The 17554-nt window shown below is 52.6% G+C and overlaps 4 protein-coding genes across 4 annotated transcripts; 2 read left to right on the top strand and 2 right to left on the bottom strand.

Moving 5' to 3' along the window:
• Positions 1–1325: 1325 nt before the first annotated feature.
• Positions 1326–4855, top strand: M406DRAFT_11121 (uncharacterized protein; the record flags this gene model as incomplete). Its single annotated transcript, XM_040915364.1, has 3 exons — positions 1326–2750; positions 2821–3848; positions 3913–4855. Coding segments are annotated over 3 exons (3396 nt in total), but the record flags the coding sequence as incomplete, so codon positions are not given.
• An 821-nt stretch (positions 4856–5676) lies between these two features.
• On the bottom strand, positions 5677–7014 carry M406DRAFT_354075 (uncharacterized protein). Its single transcript, XM_040922826.1, has 3 exons — positions 6836–7014; positions 6123–6737; positions 5677–6011 (listed from the first exon to the last, which is right to left on the bottom strand). The coding sequence occupies exons 1-3, from the start codon at positions 6888–6890 to the stop codon at positions 5875–5877; spliced, it is 807 nt and encodes a 268-aa protein (XP_040780578.1). The 5' UTR covers positions 6891–7014; the 3' UTR covers positions 5677–5874.
• A 1279-nt stretch (positions 7015–8293) lies between these two features.
• On the bottom strand, positions 8294–10080 carry M406DRAFT_245590 (uncharacterized protein; the record flags this gene model as incomplete). The annotated part of the gene is made up of 2 exons (XM_040916344.1): positions 8294–9616; positions 9685–10080. 2 exons carry the CDS (start codon positions 10078–10080, stop codon positions 8294–8296), a joined length of 1719 nt encoding a protein of 572 aa, XP_040780577.1.
• Positions 10081–10505: 425 nt separating this feature from the next.
• M406DRAFT_348801 (uncharacterized protein) lies at positions 10506–12542 on the top strand (the record flags this gene model as incomplete). Its single annotated transcript, XM_040922423.1, has 2 exons — positions 10506–11789; positions 11820–12542. 2 exons carry the CDS (start codon positions 10506–10508, stop codon positions 12540–12542), a joined length of 2007 nt encoding a protein of 668 aa, XP_040780576.1.
• Positions 12543–17554: the final 5012 nt, after the last annotated feature.

The raw sequence follows: 17554 nt of genomic DNA, 5'->3' as shown, positions 1-17554 counted from the left end.
ACATAACGTGCTGGTGACATCGGGATGCAGGGCCAAGGAGGGGGGCGGTGGTCAGGCAATCGAGTTGAAGGGTGCTACATGGCAAGTCGGGAATAGGCGAGCGAGTGCGTGCGTGCGTGAGTGAGATCTAGTTAGACCTCGTCTGCAGCAGTTGTTGGTCGGGAGACAGCGGGCCAATAGCTGACCAAAGCTGGGGTGGCTGGGGTGTCATGGATCGAAAGCGGCCAGAAGACGTGTTGTTACCTAACGATGCGATGCACGTCAAAATGGTCCCCTAAAATCCGGGGTAAGGTAGACTCGAGGGCCCCTGCAGTGGGGAACGCATGACGTCTTCAAGAGAAGACGGACGGTTTAAGATGCTGGCATGTTTAGTCGGGTCTCACAATTTTCTCTTTCTGGGCTGTTGGAGGCCAAGTCATGCTTGCAAGTATAAGTCCGCGCCCGATTGGGACATGTTGGGACATACTCTTCCTCCTCTCTTTGAGTGTTTACGTATAAACTGATTTCACGAGTTGATCAGATCAAGAGTCACCGAGTACATTTCTGAGGACCGCCAATTGCCTTGTTTGGATGCGATGACCCGATCCATCAACCAGCGGGTCCAGCGTTCTGACGGGCGCCTTACTCCACCGTCATCCAGGGGTCCTTGTTTGGGGAAACGCAACGGAACGTACTTTAAGTTTTGACCAGGCATTTCGGGACTTCAAAAGCTTGGTGGATTCAATGGAGGCATAAGCAACAGATATGCCATCGCGTTGTAAAGACATCAATGAAACACAACAGGTGTACTATTTTGTGTATGTTATCGCCCTGATAAAATTGTAATTCAGGTATTGAATGAAAATGTGATAATTTTCTTTTTTTCGATTCCCCCCCTCAAGCTGATGCTAACAAGCCTTTTGAGTTGAGGGAACATTTGTACTATGTACCGTAGTACGTGGAATTTATTATGTAAGCGACAGGGCAGCTTACCACGTTTTGGGACCTGCATCCCTGTCCTCGTCCCTTCCCGATGAGGCTAGTGGCCATCTCCGCAGGCGCGTTAGCAACCTCAAGTCGTAAATTCGACCATCTGTCGCACCTCACACAGCCCTTTCGCCCTCGCAGCAACAACCACTAGACATCGTAAACAGTCTCGAATTCTTGTCCTTTTGACACCTCAAGCCGCACAGGCGACTCGCACGCGCTCCTCCCGATGCTAACGCCCGCGGGTGCGCCCTAGCAGGTGTTGCTCGCCTCCCCTTGGACGACGCGCCCCTCAAACCACGCACCCTTCGAAACTCCATCCTCAGACCATCCCCTCCGACCTGATCGCCATGTCGTCAAGGCCCGCCACGCCTAGGAGCTCGCGCTCTGGGCGCGTATCTGCCCGTCCGCGCGCTACGGGAACGCAAGATCGCGAAGAGCCCCCCCTGAAGAGGAGGAAGTACATCCCAGGCGGTCCTGGCGGCGGCGGCAGGTTCATCCTCACCGACGACATTATCGAGGCACCGACAGGTCAGTCTCGTGCTGCTTCGTCCAGATCTCGAAGCACCGCCCAGAGATCCTCGAACCGTTCCCGCGCCCCACTCGTCCCGCGAGAGAGACGCACGCGCGCCCGAGCCTCCGCAACCCGTGCAGACGACGAGATGGAGTTCAGCTCTGCGGCCGCCGTTGCTGCCGCCGTCGCACAGAGTGAGGGATACAAGCCAAGAGAAGAACGCGGCTGGGAGGAGTTCCACCCAAATCTTGACATAGAGGCGACCTTTATGGTCTTCCACGCCGAGGACGTCGATGGCACCCGAAAGTCGACCCCTCCGCCACAACCTGCCCCTATTCCTCCTGCCTCCCAGAGTACTACCGTCAATGGCGCTAGCACTCCCTCGAAGGACGCCAGCGGCACTGCTATAGGGGCTGCAGGCGAGTCTGCGACACAGCTGGAAGGGACCGCAGCGACTCCAACCACGGTCGTGGAGACGCCTACGAGACGGCGGACGACCCGTCCGAGGGATGCCGTATCCTTCTATGCGACGCGTTCAGACTTGGGCCAGACCCCGAAAACGCCCAAGGTCCTGTCCACCTTGAACCAGACGCCCAAAGAACGCCTTGATTTGAAGAACCCTTCCTACCGGAAGACGGACCGGATATTACTCTTCGAGAGCAAGACATTCGGCCAGGCAAAATATGTCGACAAGGCTATGATGAATGCGGGCTATCAAGAGAGCGACAATTTCATTCGGCCCGAGCGACGTCTCTTGAAGGCAAGCGATGCCCACGTGGACGAAGATGTGGACCAGCTGCTTGGGCACAAGGCGGAGGGCGAAGTGGTTGTCCCCTACAGCGGATCCAATATGGGCCGCGTTGAATATGATATGGATGAACAGGACGACATGTGGCTGGAAACACTTAATTCACAGCGCAAAGCACACGAGCTGGAACCTGTGACCCGTGAGGTCTTCGAGATCACGATTACCAAGATTGAGAAAGAGTGGCATGCTCTGGAGAAGAAGATACCAAAGCCCAATCCAAAACCACCACAGACGCACCGGCCAAGGTCAAGTTCAGCTGCGGCCGTGAATGGCGAGGGGGCGGGTGAGGAGCAGGACAGCAAGTGTGCCATATGCGACGACGGAGACTGCGAAAATACCAATGCGATTGTGTTTTGTGATGGCTGCGATCTTGCGGTGCATCAGGAATGCTATGGAGTACCTTTCATTCCCGAAGGACAGTGGATGTGTCGAAAGTGTCAGCTCGCAGGTCGTGGAGTTCCAGTAAGTTGTATAACTAGGGGGTCGCTCAGACTGCAGAATGTGACACTCGGCTAATGGCGAAACTGTACAGACTTGCATCTTCTGCCCCAACACGGACGGTGCGTTCAAACAGACCAACAACTCGAAATGGGCCCATCTGCTCTGTGCAATGTGGATTCCGGAGGTTTCTCTTGGCAACCACACTTTCATGGAGCCCGTGATGGACGTGGACAAAGTCCCCAAAAATCGCTGGAAACTGCAGTGTTACATCTGCAACCAGAAGATGGGCGCCTGCATACAGTGTGGCAACAAGGCGTGCTACCAAGCCTTCCATGTCACATGTGCACGGCGGGCGCATCTGTACCTCAAGATGAAGAACAACCAAGGCGCTCTCGCAGTGCTGGATGGCGGTATGGTGCTCAAGGCTTTTTGCGACAAGCATTGCCCGCCAGACTATGAAGAGGAGCACGGCGTGGCTGCTGCGTTCAAGGAGGCCAAGAAGTTCTACAAGCGCACGATGAAAGGCCGGATCTGGGCAAACAGTCAGGATTCAGCTCGACAGCTGGCGGCGACCCACCGGCATGCTTTCACCGAACACCCACCCGACGAGTCGCAAATGATCGGAGCCAAGCTCTCTGGTGGCGCGGGCGACAAGAAGAAGGGGCAGACCGGAAAGATCTGGAAGCTGCCTTCAGGAGCACCAGTAATCCCACAAGCTGTCTTCGACCTGGTAGAGGCTGGGCTGGCACGTTTCAGCCTGCGGAAGCGGAAGGAGTACGTGGCCGAGGCATGTCGATACTGGACCCTGAAGCGAGAGTCTCGCCGGGGCGCCGCGCTCTTGAAGCGTCTGCAACTGCAGATGGAGTCTTTCTCGTCCATCGAGCTGACAAGACGGGATTTCGCCGCCATGGGTCCTTCTGGCAAAACTCGTCTGGCTCGGCGTATCGAGTTTGCCGAGACCCTCCTAAATGACCTCGAACAGCTCAAGTCTCTTACCGACGACGTCGTGAACCGCGAATTGGACAAGCTAGAGCAGGCTGAGATGGAGCAGGACTTTGTCGACACGTGCTATTTCCCCATCTTCAGGCTTCTCTCGCCTGTCATCGATAAAGCCCAAGCGTGAGTGTCCTCCGCCCCAAATCCAATACTGTGTGCGTGCTCTGTATGCTAACGCGATAAGTAGGTACGACAAGAACGTCTTCAAAGACGGTCTGGCGAAGCTGCAGAGCAAAATCGAGAAGCGCTTCTACACGACAACCCTCGATTTCGCTCACGATCTATGCGAAGTCATCCATGTTGGCATTAACGCTCACTGCAGGCCGGAAATTGTCGATCAGTCCGGGCTTGAGCCCATCGATGTGTCGCCTACTAAGCATAGCTCATCATACTCTGAGACTCGAGATCGCAAGAGGCTCGGCAAGCGCATCATCAAGTTGGTCCAGCCACAGTTGGAGGCCGCTCTGAAGGCCGAGGCGGACATCACGTCGAAGCAGTACGCTACTTTGCAGAAGGAACTTGAGGGCATGATCGACGCCAGCCTCGAGATCAGAAAACCTGGTCTTCCTCATCAACAGGGAGCAATGGGCCAAGCGGCCCAGGGCGTTGTCATGGTAGATGCTCCGGCTGAGACTCACATCACTGTTGCGGATGCCCAGCTGGGTAGTGAAGCTGGCGGCGAGGAAGCCGACAAGATGGACGTCGACGAGCTGAGCATTGAGGTCAAGGACGAAAATGCTGGGGAGAGCAATGGCGGCACAGCAGAGAATGCCACAGCTGGGGAAGACATACCCCATGAACCTGAAGGCAGATTGCCCAACGGCGTGAAGTCAGCACCGACACCCCCTGAAATGAACGGATACACACACATATCCCAAGATTCGCACCCAACTCCTCTCACACCTCCGCAGTCCAACGGGAGCCTCGGCCGCGGGATGGATAACACGCTCACCGAGGGCGGCATTTCCTGGTACCTGAGGCCTTTTGATCCCGAGGGTACAACTGCGATTCAGGAGCAGTGGGCGGGACGCGAGGCGCTGAGGTCACTCAGCGAGGAGCTGACGGATATGGACGAGGAGGAGCTCAACGATTTAGAGTTTAATGTCGAAGACAGCACCATTACTGCTTCACCTGTCCATACGCTACCGGAGCAGGGCAGTGGAAGCACCTTGCCATCCAGGAGCTCGAGCAGGAGGAAGGCGAATGGTGCGTCGGGAGGTATTGGTCGGAAGCGGCTCAGGTCGTCTGCCAGGAAACGGTAAGGGATAGTCTTGACATTCGCTGGTGGTGGACTGAGTTGCGCAGATTATGGACTGTTGAGGCCTTGGAGTGTACATTATGAAACTGGGCGGCGTGTCTTCTTCTTCTTCTTCTTTCACGATGTTTAGAGGTTTTTCTTTCTTCTTTTGTTTTTGAGTCTTGGTCCTTGTGTTGCCCCATACCCGAGGCAAAACTGGATTCGAATTGCTTTGCTTTGGCGTTTGGGGAGTTGTTGTCTTGGCACGGTCGCAGAGCGGCAGAGCAGAAAACCTCATTTGATATCCAGCTATTAATTGCGTTTTTGAGAAAAAAACAAGTTCTTCCTCTGATCAAAGGCATCGCATAAGATTTTGTTTGGACCATTACGACTGTTGAGAACGCTATGGCTTGCTGTGTAGAATCCACCGACTGTGGTTTAATTGCAGCCTATGTCTCGGCCACTGGAATCATGAACCTCCTCTAATACATTCATGTCTCGTCACAGTGTTTGAAGTCTTGACTCGCCAAAACTTCCTTGCGATACACGCTCGTTACACAACTCTGTTGTGCACGCCCTTACAAGCCTTGTAAAAAGACAACTGCTACCGTCCGTCCTACGAGGGAAACTCTCTGAGCAAAGTCGATGCGAACATCATATCGGTTGATGCAGCGGAGGTAGGGCGGGAATTTGTGACGTTTCTCAACAGAAAATTCGGAAAGTTGGGTATCAATGCATTGTCTATAAACATTACTTATCGTCGTTTTCGTGACGCCGCACGCTGCTCCGACGAGCAGTATATTTTTTATATGTCTTTTCCAGCACTGGACGGCGACGCGCTATTGTAACAATTGGGTTGGGTGCCGCCTCTGCATCTCAGTGCCCGTTGTCGAAGCTTTCTAGTTTCCTCTCTCATGCGAACGCTGGCGATCCGTCATTTGCCATAGCCATTTCCTCGCTGCCGTTCTTGTGACCTTGGAACCTGTTACTCCTCGTCCTGTGCATGGCGAAGTTCACCGGCAGGAAGTCGAAGACGTAGGACCAGACATCTGTATCACGGGCGATGATTAGCCAGACGGTTACTTGTTTCCTGTTGAGGGGAAGAAAGGAAGGGGAAGAAGAAAGAAGAAGGAAAAAGGTAAAGAGGGACTATCACTCACAAAATATGTAGACAAGGGCGACAACCCACTCAAGGATCGCAGACTGGTTGTAACGTTCAGTATACTCGAGAGCACCAAACGCAACGGCCAGGGCGATCTCAACGATGATGAACACAGCCTTGATGGCAAAGCTGGCCAGCAGGATCCGGTGCTGGCGGTGGGTCTGCAGGCCGCGGCCGTGGTCGCGGCGGCGGGCGACGAGGCCGAGCAGGAGGTACTCGATGCAGACGCAGATGGCGCTGATGACGTAGCCGGCAATGAAGACGCCGAGGAGGCTGTCGTGGGCGGTCTTGTGGTGGGCGGTGTCGAAGATGGTGAGGAGGATCAGCCCTGCGGCGCCGACGATGGACCAGAAGATGGAGAGGATGGACATGGCCTTCTCCCAGCGGCTGTAGTTGGGGGTGAGGCGGCGCTTGTGCCGCAGCCAGCGCTCCGACATGAAGACGAGGTCGAAGCTGACCACCATGACGGCCGAGGTCGCGATGAAGATGGGCTTGCCCCACGAGGTGGCGCCGATGTCTGAGATGTAGACGATGTGCTGGGAGGTCGCGTGCATGAACTCGTAGTAGGGTTCGCCCTTGGCTATCCACGTGCAGAGCATCGCGAGAAGGCCACCTGTGTGTTGTTCGCGTCGTCGCAGGGACGAAAAAGTGTCAGATCTTGCGTATTCTTTCTTCTCCCAAACGGATCACTCGGGGCAAGAGATCATTTACCTAGCCATACGCAGCCTGCAAAGACTGGTATTATCCAGTACGGAATGCCGAACATCGTGGACGTGCTTGCTTCAGATGTCAGGATTATGATTGTAAGTCGAAGTTTGCAAGTCGAAAACGACTTTTGGGTTAATAATGATGGTTGAGCTGTGTCGCGAGTTCATAATCACGACGACGACTACGGCGCTGTGTGACAGGAATATATTTCTCTGCTGGAGGGCGAACCCTCGAGGGGCTGTGCGAAGTCGTAAGACCTCCGTCATTGTGGGTCTCGCGGCGCGGCTGGAGATCAATGACGTTGTTTTTACGGCACTTCAGTGCCGAGCGCACTAAGTCTCAATACTGACGACTGCTGGGGTGTACTATAGTAGTACACTACTTTTAGCCCACTAACACTGCCGGCCTTCCGGATTATGCCTTGCATATGCATACCATGCTGTCACATCCCATACTCTCAACCCCGGTTGCACCTGGTCGTGTTTCAGAGGGACCATGAATCTCTGAATTTCCGAGGTATGTATGTCATCACGCTCGATTTGTTTAAGAAATTCAGTCGTCAATGAAACTCATATGATATGCTTTAACATCTTCTTGGACCTTGATGGCGACTATAAGTAAATACTTATATAGAATAATTAGTAAGTGATTCTTCATATTCACAATGGTGTCATTTGCAAGTTTTCAAACCACGCAAACCAGAAAAATTCCTTGTATAATTGGTCTCATCATTAGCCCCAAAAACCCTTTCCTTGCACCGTAACCGTTTCCCAGAACCAACACTTCTCCCCTATTCTAGTGCGGCCAATGAACGCTGCAACGGCTCAGGCACGGCCACCTGAGATGTAGCAGCTCAGCGTGCCTTCTCAAGGGAAAAGCACTTGATTTCGAGAGTGGGTTAGAGAAGAGTGAAACCAATCGTCTGGGAGGTGAGGAGTTATCAGAGGTTCAACTGTCATTTTCGCTGTTAACTGGTCTCTTTAATTATTTTGCCAAACTGGATGACAAGTTTCCTAATCTGGCATTTGATATAATTAAACAGAATTGACTAGGTAGATACAGAGCTAACCTACTTGATATGACATACACACTGGTAGAAGACAAATGGCTATAGCTCATCAGCTTGTTGTTAGTCATCCAGGACATTACTTGGAAATAATATGGGCAAAATGTATATACAGAAGGCAAGAGACGTTGGGGCTCACAATAATTAATTACTATTTTAATATGATTTTCCTAGTTATATCAGTAGATAATGCATAGTTGAGTTGCATACCTGATGCTACACATGAATCAATATTCTTGAAAGCGCACATGATTCCAACTGTACTCAAGTATATCTGTTTAGGTCCCAATTGATGTTCATGAAACTACCTCAAATAGCCGACCATAAGCTAGATAAGCCTCATGTCGGGATACGGACCTCCTCACTAATTGATACCACTGCAACGTTCCGTTCTCTTAAAATTGTTTGCAGAGGTTCGAAAGCGGCTCAATGATATTGCCACAGATCGAGCCCCACAGCTTTGTGTCCTCCCAGTCGAGTTTCTGTCCCGCAGGCCCGTGGTTTCCCGTTAGGCAATGTGAGACAGCTTCTCCGTAAAGCCCTTGCATTCCCCCGTCGTCTTGCCACTCCAACGCTCGCCCAAGGCGCTCATAGTAAGTGGTCGGAGGCAAGCGAAAAGCTTGGTCCATCCCGAAGCGCGTCTCCAGAGTCGTCCCATGCCATATTTCGAGTAGCAAGATACCAAGTTCTAGTAGTGTTTCTCTGGGACCTGAGGGAGTCTCAACCCGCTGCTGAAGATCAAAGCTACGGGTGATGAACGGCTTGTCGAGGTCGACTTGGGTCTGTCTCGCCGACAGGCTTGGTTTGAGGAAGAAGATTGTGTCTTTGGACCATGCCTGTGCCAGCCACTGCATGTGTTGAAGTTGAAGAAGGCTGGAGGCCAATTGCAGTGAAAGATGCATCCTGGGCTTGATAGGAAGCGTTGTTATTGTGGCTCGCAAAACCTGGCGGAGGGATACATATCCCCCATGTTCCCCCCGTGCTAGTCTGATTTTATCATCTGGGAGGGGGCCTATACTCTGATTCCCCATCAACACGAACGAAAGTCGGGGCTTTATGCTACCTGCACTCTTGATAGTAGTACAGATGCTGGTGATGGTGACTACCTGATGCATGGATATTGTTGGGGAAGCTGGAGTGACGCAAAAGGTCACCGCACCGCTCGTCGGGACACCAGAAGGGCTGTTATTGTAATTATTGCTGTCGCCCTGATTTAAACATGGATTATTGTATGCGTTCAAGACCCGCACAGCTGTTCGGTAAACCAGCACGTCGCTATTCTGGTTGCTGGCATGAAAGACGAGGTCGAAAGTTAAGAGAGATGTGTCCAAGTCTGTCGTATCACGTCGCCGAAGTATCTTGGAGGCATCGTCGATGCGGTCGTCGAGATAGAGCCTGACCTCATGGCTTTCGTGACACGGATCGCGGAAACCATCCTGGACAGCTCTGTACAGACCACCGGCCAGCTCTCGAATTCGGCGGAATGCTTTGGCGAGTTTCGTGCCTTTTCCAGATGGGTCCCTTCCCATTGCTTTGCAATTTGATAGTATCAACATTGAAAAACGGCCGAGTTTCTCAGTACCTGCATCGATTTCTTCGATCATTGTGTTTATATCGGTGATACCGAAAAGCAATTTGATCCTTGGAGCCAGGTCATCCCGTAGACTGGACTTGTCTTTGTTGGCATTGATGATTGCCCTGAGGTCATTTTTCGGGCCCTGCAGGGTGCTACAGTATCAGTCACGGCTTCAGGGCAAGATGGATATTATGCGGGAGTGGCAATCACCTGGATCGAAGGTACAAGCCCCGCTATACCACCAGCTACTTTCTCCACCGTCTCGCCGATTGTCCGGAGCTCTTCCACAAGGAAGTGAGAGTGCTTCGGACCTAGAAATTGTTCCAGTTCCTCCTGGATGTCGGGATCACTGAGATAGCGGACAGGATCGTCGACAAGCAACTGAACAGACAGGACATGCTCGCAACCACTTTGCAGTGCGACGGACTTTATGAGCTCTTCCAAGAACAATTGCTGCTGGAGGAGAGCACGCGCCAGTTTCTCTACATATTTACGCTTCCTGAAGAGCGTTGTGATTCTTCGGATGCCGTCTTTGTAATCGTCCACCGACTTGAGCACGAGGGCGAGAGCTCCGAGCACGAGTCCTGCGATGTCAATGCCCGACATGTCTGAAAAGTAAGGAAAAAGATAGAGCCAAGCTGGAATATTGAGCATTGGAGGGTACCAGGAGCTTAGAGGTTTTGATAAACGGGAGGAAGAACCAAAGGTCCAATATTGGACTCATGCCCGGCCAGCTGAGGATGAATTGCGATCATTAACGCCACTGAGACTATTCCGCACTGGGGTCTTACGTGCAGCAGTAGTCCTCCCAGAGACATGTGAGTAAAGAGAGGGGAAACCCGGTTCCGAATTGCAATTGTATTGGTTCGATTACGTTGACCACCGTAGAGACGTCAAGCCGACAGTGGAAGGCACATACTGACGCAAGCTGAAGGAGGCTGCATATTGATCCTCTTTTCATACAACATGCACCAGCTCCTGATGCTCTTCATCTGCCGCACATGACCTCTCTCCATCTGCCATCTCCCCCAATGACGTCCAAAGATAATACCGTCTCCAACAGTGGGGTCCTAGCAGCCTTGGGAGCCCGAGCCACCGGCCTCTTCCTCAAGGTTAAGAAAGCCCTCAACAACGAGGTCGATGAAGCATGGCCCGTATCTTTATTCTTGGCCGAGTCAGAACGATTCGAGCTCTGGGCTGCAAATTTGGGGCTGTTTGTACCAGGTCATGGCTCTCTGGACTACCGGGTCCGAGAGGCCGAAAGACTGGCGCAGACGCTCCAGAGGTTGTTGGGAGAGCTCATTGACTCTCTGGATGAGGTGATGCAAATGCTTCCAGGCGCCGTCCAGGAGCAGACGCCCGTCGACGAACAGAGAGCAGTCTCCAGATCAAATCCGGGAGGTGCAGAGCATGAGGATGAAGATGAAGACGTCGAATCGGACATCGATCTCTTGCTAGACGGGATTCGTGATCCTATCAACAGACTATTCAAGATATCTACACAGATCAGAAATCCCTCCACCAGACTTGGTTCGTTGCGGGCCGCAAAGTTTCAGCAAGTGGACGAAGAAACTGGGGTCGACCTCCTGCAGACCATTGAAAAAAATGATCGTGATTATATCAGGTCCATGTTCCTCCAATATCAGAAATTTCGAGCTTTCCAAGAGCATGACCCGAGCCCGCCCGAGAATTCAACTGAGGACAACGACGACGCAGTGTGGGAACCGATCAGGACTGTGCTGAGCCATCAGCGGAGCGCTACTGAGTCTTTCTTGATCGATCGCATCACTCAGGCAAACGTGAAACGGCGCCAACAGTTTGCATATTGGTCCAAGCACCGGGATAACCTCCACAAATATACCAACGCTTTTTTATCCAAAGAGGCTTCAGAGACTGAGCCTTCACCCGTGGAATTGCACAGGCATTCCGACGCGCCAGCACCTATACCACTCATCCCAGCAAACTCCGTAACGACCGCCACGACACTGAACATCGCTCAACTCGAAGTAATAGACAATCGTTCGACCTGGACCGTATCAGAATACGCACCGTCAATAGGGCAACCCGCCCGCGATACGGTTGATTTCCCTCCTCCGCCCAAACTGCCGCAGAAGACCCGCTCCAACGAACCCTTTGAGTGCCCCTTCTGCTTCACCTTCTGCCCTCGCGAGTTCCTTGCGGACAAGGCTTGGAAAGCCCATCTGATCCACGACTTACGGCCGTACATGTGCACATACGAGGACTGCCGAAATCCGACGCAGCTCTATGACAGGCGACAGGACTGGATACAGCATGAGAATTCGGCTCATCGCAGAGTGTGGCGGTGTCTGGAACACCATGACTAGATTTTCGTCGAGCTTGATGCGTACAAACACCATCTGCGAAGCGATCACGCCGAGTCCTACGGCAGCGATGAGTCCTCTGCGAGCCGTGTTCTTCAGGCCAGTGAATCTATCCGAGATACTGTGGATCGGCCTTGTCCTATTTGCATGATAACGCTTGGCACTGCGCGGGCGATGCAAGATCACATCGTGCTGCATCTGGAGAGGTTCGCATGCTTTTCACTCCCGCACTCTGCCACGGGTGATAATGAGAGCGACTTCAATGCTGAGTCAAATAGAGCGAATGGTGTCGTCGAGGGGACATCTCAGGATGCTGGATTCAGTCAACATAGCGTTGATGCGGATACTGAGGACTTAAAAGAAACTGACCCCCGTGATCCCGACATGGAAACCGCACTCCCTGGGATGGAGTTGACCGAAAGAGCGATTGAGACATTCGACGAGTCCGCCAACGAGAAAACCCGCACCACGAATATGGTATTAGAGCATCTGGAAACACATGATAGCCACACATCGCACGGAGACGTGGAGAATATGCATCTGCAGGCTTGGGATCGCGACAAGCTGAACGATATGGAGGAGATGGCATCGATATACAGTGACCAGTGCCGGTGGGACGAAGCCGAGAAGTTACAGGAACATGTGATTGAGTCTCGAAAATCAACGCTTGGTGCAGATCATCTTGCTACGTCTCCTGTGAGAAACGATACCCTCATATACATGTAGGATATTCATGATATTGTTGCGTTTTTGAAGTGAAGTAAGTCGGCTCAACAGACGTCAAGGCATCATTTAAAACCCGGTTACACGACTTCCAATTCGCTTTGAGCACATCATCACAATTAAATTAGCCATAATCATGGAGAGCTCGAAAACTCATAGTCACGGAACTATAGACCACTAGCACAGATGCCCGTACAATTTCTTGTCTATTTGGGGACCTCTCAGTCTACTAAGTAAGTAAGCACTTGAAGGTATCTATCTGAGTCTGAACGTGATTCGAGCCCGTTGCTAAGAAGAAAGCTATGCAACCTGCTGGAAAGACTGATGAGTACCAAACATATCTCCGTGAAGGACACCCTGACGGACTGTCAATGGTCTCTGCAGTGATTAAACCTGTAAAGTCTTGGAGCGCAGCACCACTGCCCAACGCAGTCCCCGGCAGCAGATCTCTCTTCTCCCTTACCCCAGGGATAAAAACAGACAAACCCGGCAATGGCATGTGTCCCCTACGTGTCGTTGATTAGACACAGTCCCAAGCAAACATCTTTAGGTTGCAGCATCGTAAGGTCGCGAATATCAAAGAGGCCCAATTAATTTAAAAGGGTGTTCGTCAGAAGGTTGTGGTGCGAGATCAAGAAATGGCCCATGACTGAGAACTCTAAACGGGAGTTTCCTGGCTGACCAAGCAAAAACTGAGCTACCGTAGACAGGAAGGGATATCAGAGTTCGGAGCTGTGCCTTCTCAGGTGACACTAATGACAAGCTTTGAGAGGCGTAGCACTGCCGTTTATTCAGCTTAGGCGACCGGGCGTTGACTAAAAGTTCCCAATGCCGCAGAACCGTGAGCGTTTCCCTCGTCTTAAGAGTACAATGCCGAACTGAATCTTGATCGGGGACCGTGATGGTAGCTTTAGCCCATATTTAAGAAGCAGTGACTATCGGGCAGTATGTCGATCTAATCATGACGCTCGGGAAAAGACGAGGGCCCTTCCCAAGTCAGTTCTGAAATGATCGGCGCCAATCCGCGGTCATCTGGTGATTTGATGGGTTAAGACAGCTGATAAAGGAATCTCTGCCGATCTACTTCAACCATGAGCCGATGTTTGAAATCTGAAGAAAGCCAGAGCCAAGTGAAGCGGTCTACGTAGTCTAGGTGGCATGACGAAATTGATGACTCAGGCTTGTCCAAGTGATTGATGAACGAAGAGGTTGCTCACCGCAGACAGCTTGTCTAGGTATCCAAAGACGATCTAATGACGAAGTGAAAAGTCCTCGGCCCTGAACTACATAGCCTCTAGTAGGTCTACAATTCTTTGTTTACAAACGACAGTAAGATAGATATTGGTACTTGTGAATACAAGCGCAGGAAGGAGTGGCAAATCGGTCTTCTGAACGTGGAAACAGGTACCTTTCATGGATGACTGCCGGTCTGGGGGTGTGCTGATCCTGGCGTTCAGAGCTGAGGCATAAGATGCTTGCAAAGCCCTCAGTGAGTGGAGCAAGCAACCTTTAAATGAGTCGTCACGGGTCGAGCGTGCAGAGTCGCAGCAGAGAACAAGTCTATGGGCGGAGCACAAAGTTGGAATGGTCTTCGGCTCCGTACTCCGGGGGGAGAAACGGGAGCAGGCGAGGGACAGCCGACGGGATACTACTTGGACTGGGGAGGGAGAGGAGAAAGACCGCTATTCTCCCAAGATCACGCTGACGACACCGAGTGATGTTTTCTTCGTTTCATGGCAGACTCATCATGTCCAACAAAAAAGAAACTGCTTGACTCAACTCACCGTACGTGCCTTGTCAGCGAGCATGGGCGTCATTCCGGTACCGTGCCACGACAGCGGTCTCAACGATGTCGGTGGCGGGCTGTCGTGGGACTGGAGGGAATGCTTTCGAGTGGATTGTAGACTGATCTTTGTTCAATCGCTGGCCAGTTCTTGAAAATCTTGGCAGCATGCGACTCCGACCGCCCCGTGCAGCGAACCCGGCATTTGGCCCTCGAGAAGCCAATAGTAGTCCTCCCGATGTGATCAAGAGGGTCTGGCAAGCTTCAATGTGGGTGCCATCGCAGTCTAGGCCGGGTGAACAGTGAGGGTGGGTGGGACGGGTGCACATGCTGATTTTTGAAGAAAAGGGGCACCTGCTGCTCGTCGACCGGTGAGGTTCTCTTTTCCCTCGCTGCAATGAGATGCAGAACTATAGTCAGTAATTGCGATCCGAGTCTGGCGCCGTTGTGGTTGCTCGGACTGAGTTGTGATGGGTCAGCCAGCAATACGATAGGCCAGGCGACGGATGGTGTGCACCTGAGCTACCGGTGCCAAGGTGGTCAGTGGTCAGACGGCTCCAGAGCGTATCCCTCTCACGCCTTCAGGAATCCGTCACAAAGGACTGTCAGGGGCTAAAGCTGCGTGTATGTGTATATGTGTTTTGCGCTGCTTGTATAACCTCGGACGGCATGTAGAATAAGAAATGACCGTTGTACACCCGTTTGACAACGCTGAAACTCGTCATTTCAGAAGCGTATGTTTCCACGGCCTGCCGGGGATGAGAGACGGGGGCCGAAGGGGGATCTGGCTGGCCGACTTTGGTCGAGAAGTCAACACGAAATCGGTCTTCGACGTAAAGAAATTGCAAAGGAACAAACTCAGGATCTGTGAGGGCACGAGTATCCGCAGTTGGGCTCCCAGACCCTAAGCAGTGGAGACGTCGTCGGGCTGGTAAACATCTCTTCAGAGTCGCAGTCGGTTTCGGGCCCGGTGCTATCAGTCGCATTGTGTACGTCTGTCTCATTTCTTGTGGTGGACTCGATCGAGCTCGGCGATGGGTCTTATTGTCCGTGGTTATTGTTCGACTAAAGTGAGTGAGGGCGTGCCGTGGCTATTGCGCATATTAAACTGCGTTCCAACGGGGCGCCGTGCAGGCATGGCAGACACGAGCACCAACTAAGCCAGGCCTGGAGTGGTTCTGACCGAGGTGAGGGCGAGAACAAAGGGAAAAATGCCGAGGTGAGGAGGAGAGGCAGGTCGAGGTCATCTGATGGAGCTGTTGGAATTGGGAACGGTGACAGACGGAGACGACACGCTTGCAGGAGAAGAAGTAGTTCAATTGATTTTCGCATGTGGAAGGAAAAAAGAAGAAAAGAAGATATACATATACATGGTACTTGGTCCTCGTGCAAGTAAGGTTGAACAGATCCCCGGTGAGGTCAGATGGAGGGAGCGAGGCTAGATTCTCTGGACCCAATGGCAGCTCTGTCTGGGAGCTCAGATAAGTGGAGACCGATCCAGGTTCCAGGCCATTTTTGGATTATAACGGAAGTGGGGCTTAGCCTGCGACGCCCGCAACCTCCCGCACCAAGAGGTACGATTGCAGTATATACACCTATAGTAGTAGCAGTAACGTTGGGGGTGAAAAGAAGTAGGCCTCAGGGCTTAGAGCTGACTTGGACCTCGACTTTGGGCCAAATTCTGCGGCGTGCCTGCCTAGCCCCCCCGGGTGCCTGCCTGCCATTCTTGCGGTTGAGGGACCGACCCCTGGGCGCTAGCCCCTTCCCTTGCAAACTCACTCTGCCTGCCCAGCTGCCTCCACTTTGAAGCCAGCAGCCGCAGCAGCAGCAGTTAGCAACAAGCCAGAAGCCAGCCAGCCAGCCCCTGTTTGCAGTCCTAGTCACAACTCCCAGGTCCAGGCCTTAGCCCCAAAATCCAAGCAGTTGGGAGCGCCAAGTCTCGATTTGCAACGCAGCCGTCGTCTTCACTTAGCGCGCTTTTCCTCAGCTTTTAGGCGGGCAACCTGCAACCCTGCGCCCCAGCATTCTCCCCCCCCTCCCTCCCCCCAGCACCACCCCCCGTACGCCCCCCTTCGAAACGGTTCCAGGTAGCATTGTGACTGGAATTCTCCCTAAGGCCCTGCCCTGACGTCCCCGATCCGCCCGTTTGCCTTCCAACCTTCCCACTCCCATCCCTCGCCTGAGCAATCTTTTGACCTTTGTTGACCCCGACACTCACCCCAATCCACAGGCGACTTGTCAATCCGATTCATCTTTAAGGCGACCACAAGACCTGATTCAGGCATTTTTCAACCTGCAAATCCACCACGGCGACCGAGGATATACTCTCCTCTATTTTTCGAACTCAACACTACGCGACGCACCCGACGATTCCAGCTTGTTCTGGCACCCCAAGTCCCGCGGCGAACCAAGACGAGAGGGAAGAACCCCCAAGACAGAAAAAAAAGAAAGAAAAAAAAAATCCACTCGCGAACCCGCTCCGTGCCTCCCGGGTGCACGCATCACGAGGTGATTGTTCATCCCTCAATACAGGCGACAAACGGTTCAAAGAGACCGAAACTTCATTCATCTGTATTTTATCTTCGCACTTAAGGGGCGAAGCAGACGCGAACACCCTGACGCAGCCCCAGCACCGCGGCCTGACGATCCACGTCACAACTGAATTGGCCCCGCTGCTGAAGCTGTCGAGACGCGACACCTACCTTGATCGCTCCGGTCGCCCATCTTGACCGGCAGCATACCCACACATCCACAAAGCTCTTACCTATCCGAATAACAATACCTCAGATACACACGAGACTGGTCGTCACCACTCGTTTCTGTGAAGGCGATTGACACTGCAGACGCTTTCAGCTTGTCTTGAAAGCAACCTCTGGCTGAGATCACTTCTAAAACGTATGTTTGCTCCACACCCTCCCTCCTCGCCTCCGTCACTATTGTTCTTTTCCCCCCTGCATCGAGCATCACACTTCTCTCATCCAGCCCAAATCGACTCTATTCATCGCTTCATTGCCACTCCAGAACCTCATCAACCTGTGGTCTATTTTCCCTTCTTTACCTTGTCTCCCTCTGCGCATACCAGTCCCTCCGGCGCTAACGCATCGATGCAAACGCAGCCGACAGAAGTGCATCAACCCACCCCACCTATCTGACTGCGTAAAATCCTGTCCCACCACAGCGCATTCCCACCCTTCCGGCGCGCCCACCCCTCCTCCCTTCTCCGCCATCATCA

This window comes from Cryphonectria parasitica (assembly GCF_011745365.1).
Source record: "Cryphonectria parasitica EP155 unplaced genomic scaffold M406scaffold_1, whole genome shotgun sequence".
Classification (NCBI taxonomy): Eukaryota; Fungi; Ascomycota; class Sordariomycetes; order Diaporthales; family Cryphonectriaceae; genus Cryphonectria; species Cryphonectria parasitica.
This window is presented reverse-complemented; position numbering and strand designations above follow the sequence as displayed.

What these genes read in the sequence shown, in the direction of transcription:
- M406DRAFT_354075 (XM_040922826.1), bottom strand. Translation starts at nt 6,890, where the DNA reads ATGTTCGGCATTCCGTACTGGATAATACCAGTCTTTGCAGGCTGCGTA. An exon ending in TGCAGGCTGCGTATGGCTAG is followed by an intron (nt 6,738 to 6,835) that starts GTAAATGATCTC and finishes AACAACACACAG; the next exon opens with GTGGCCTTCTCGCGATGCTC. An exon ending in CGCCCTTGTCTACATATTTT is followed by an intron (nt 6,012 to 6,122) that starts GTGAGTGATAGT and finishes CCCGTGATACAG; the next exon opens with ATGTCTGGTCCTACGTCTTC.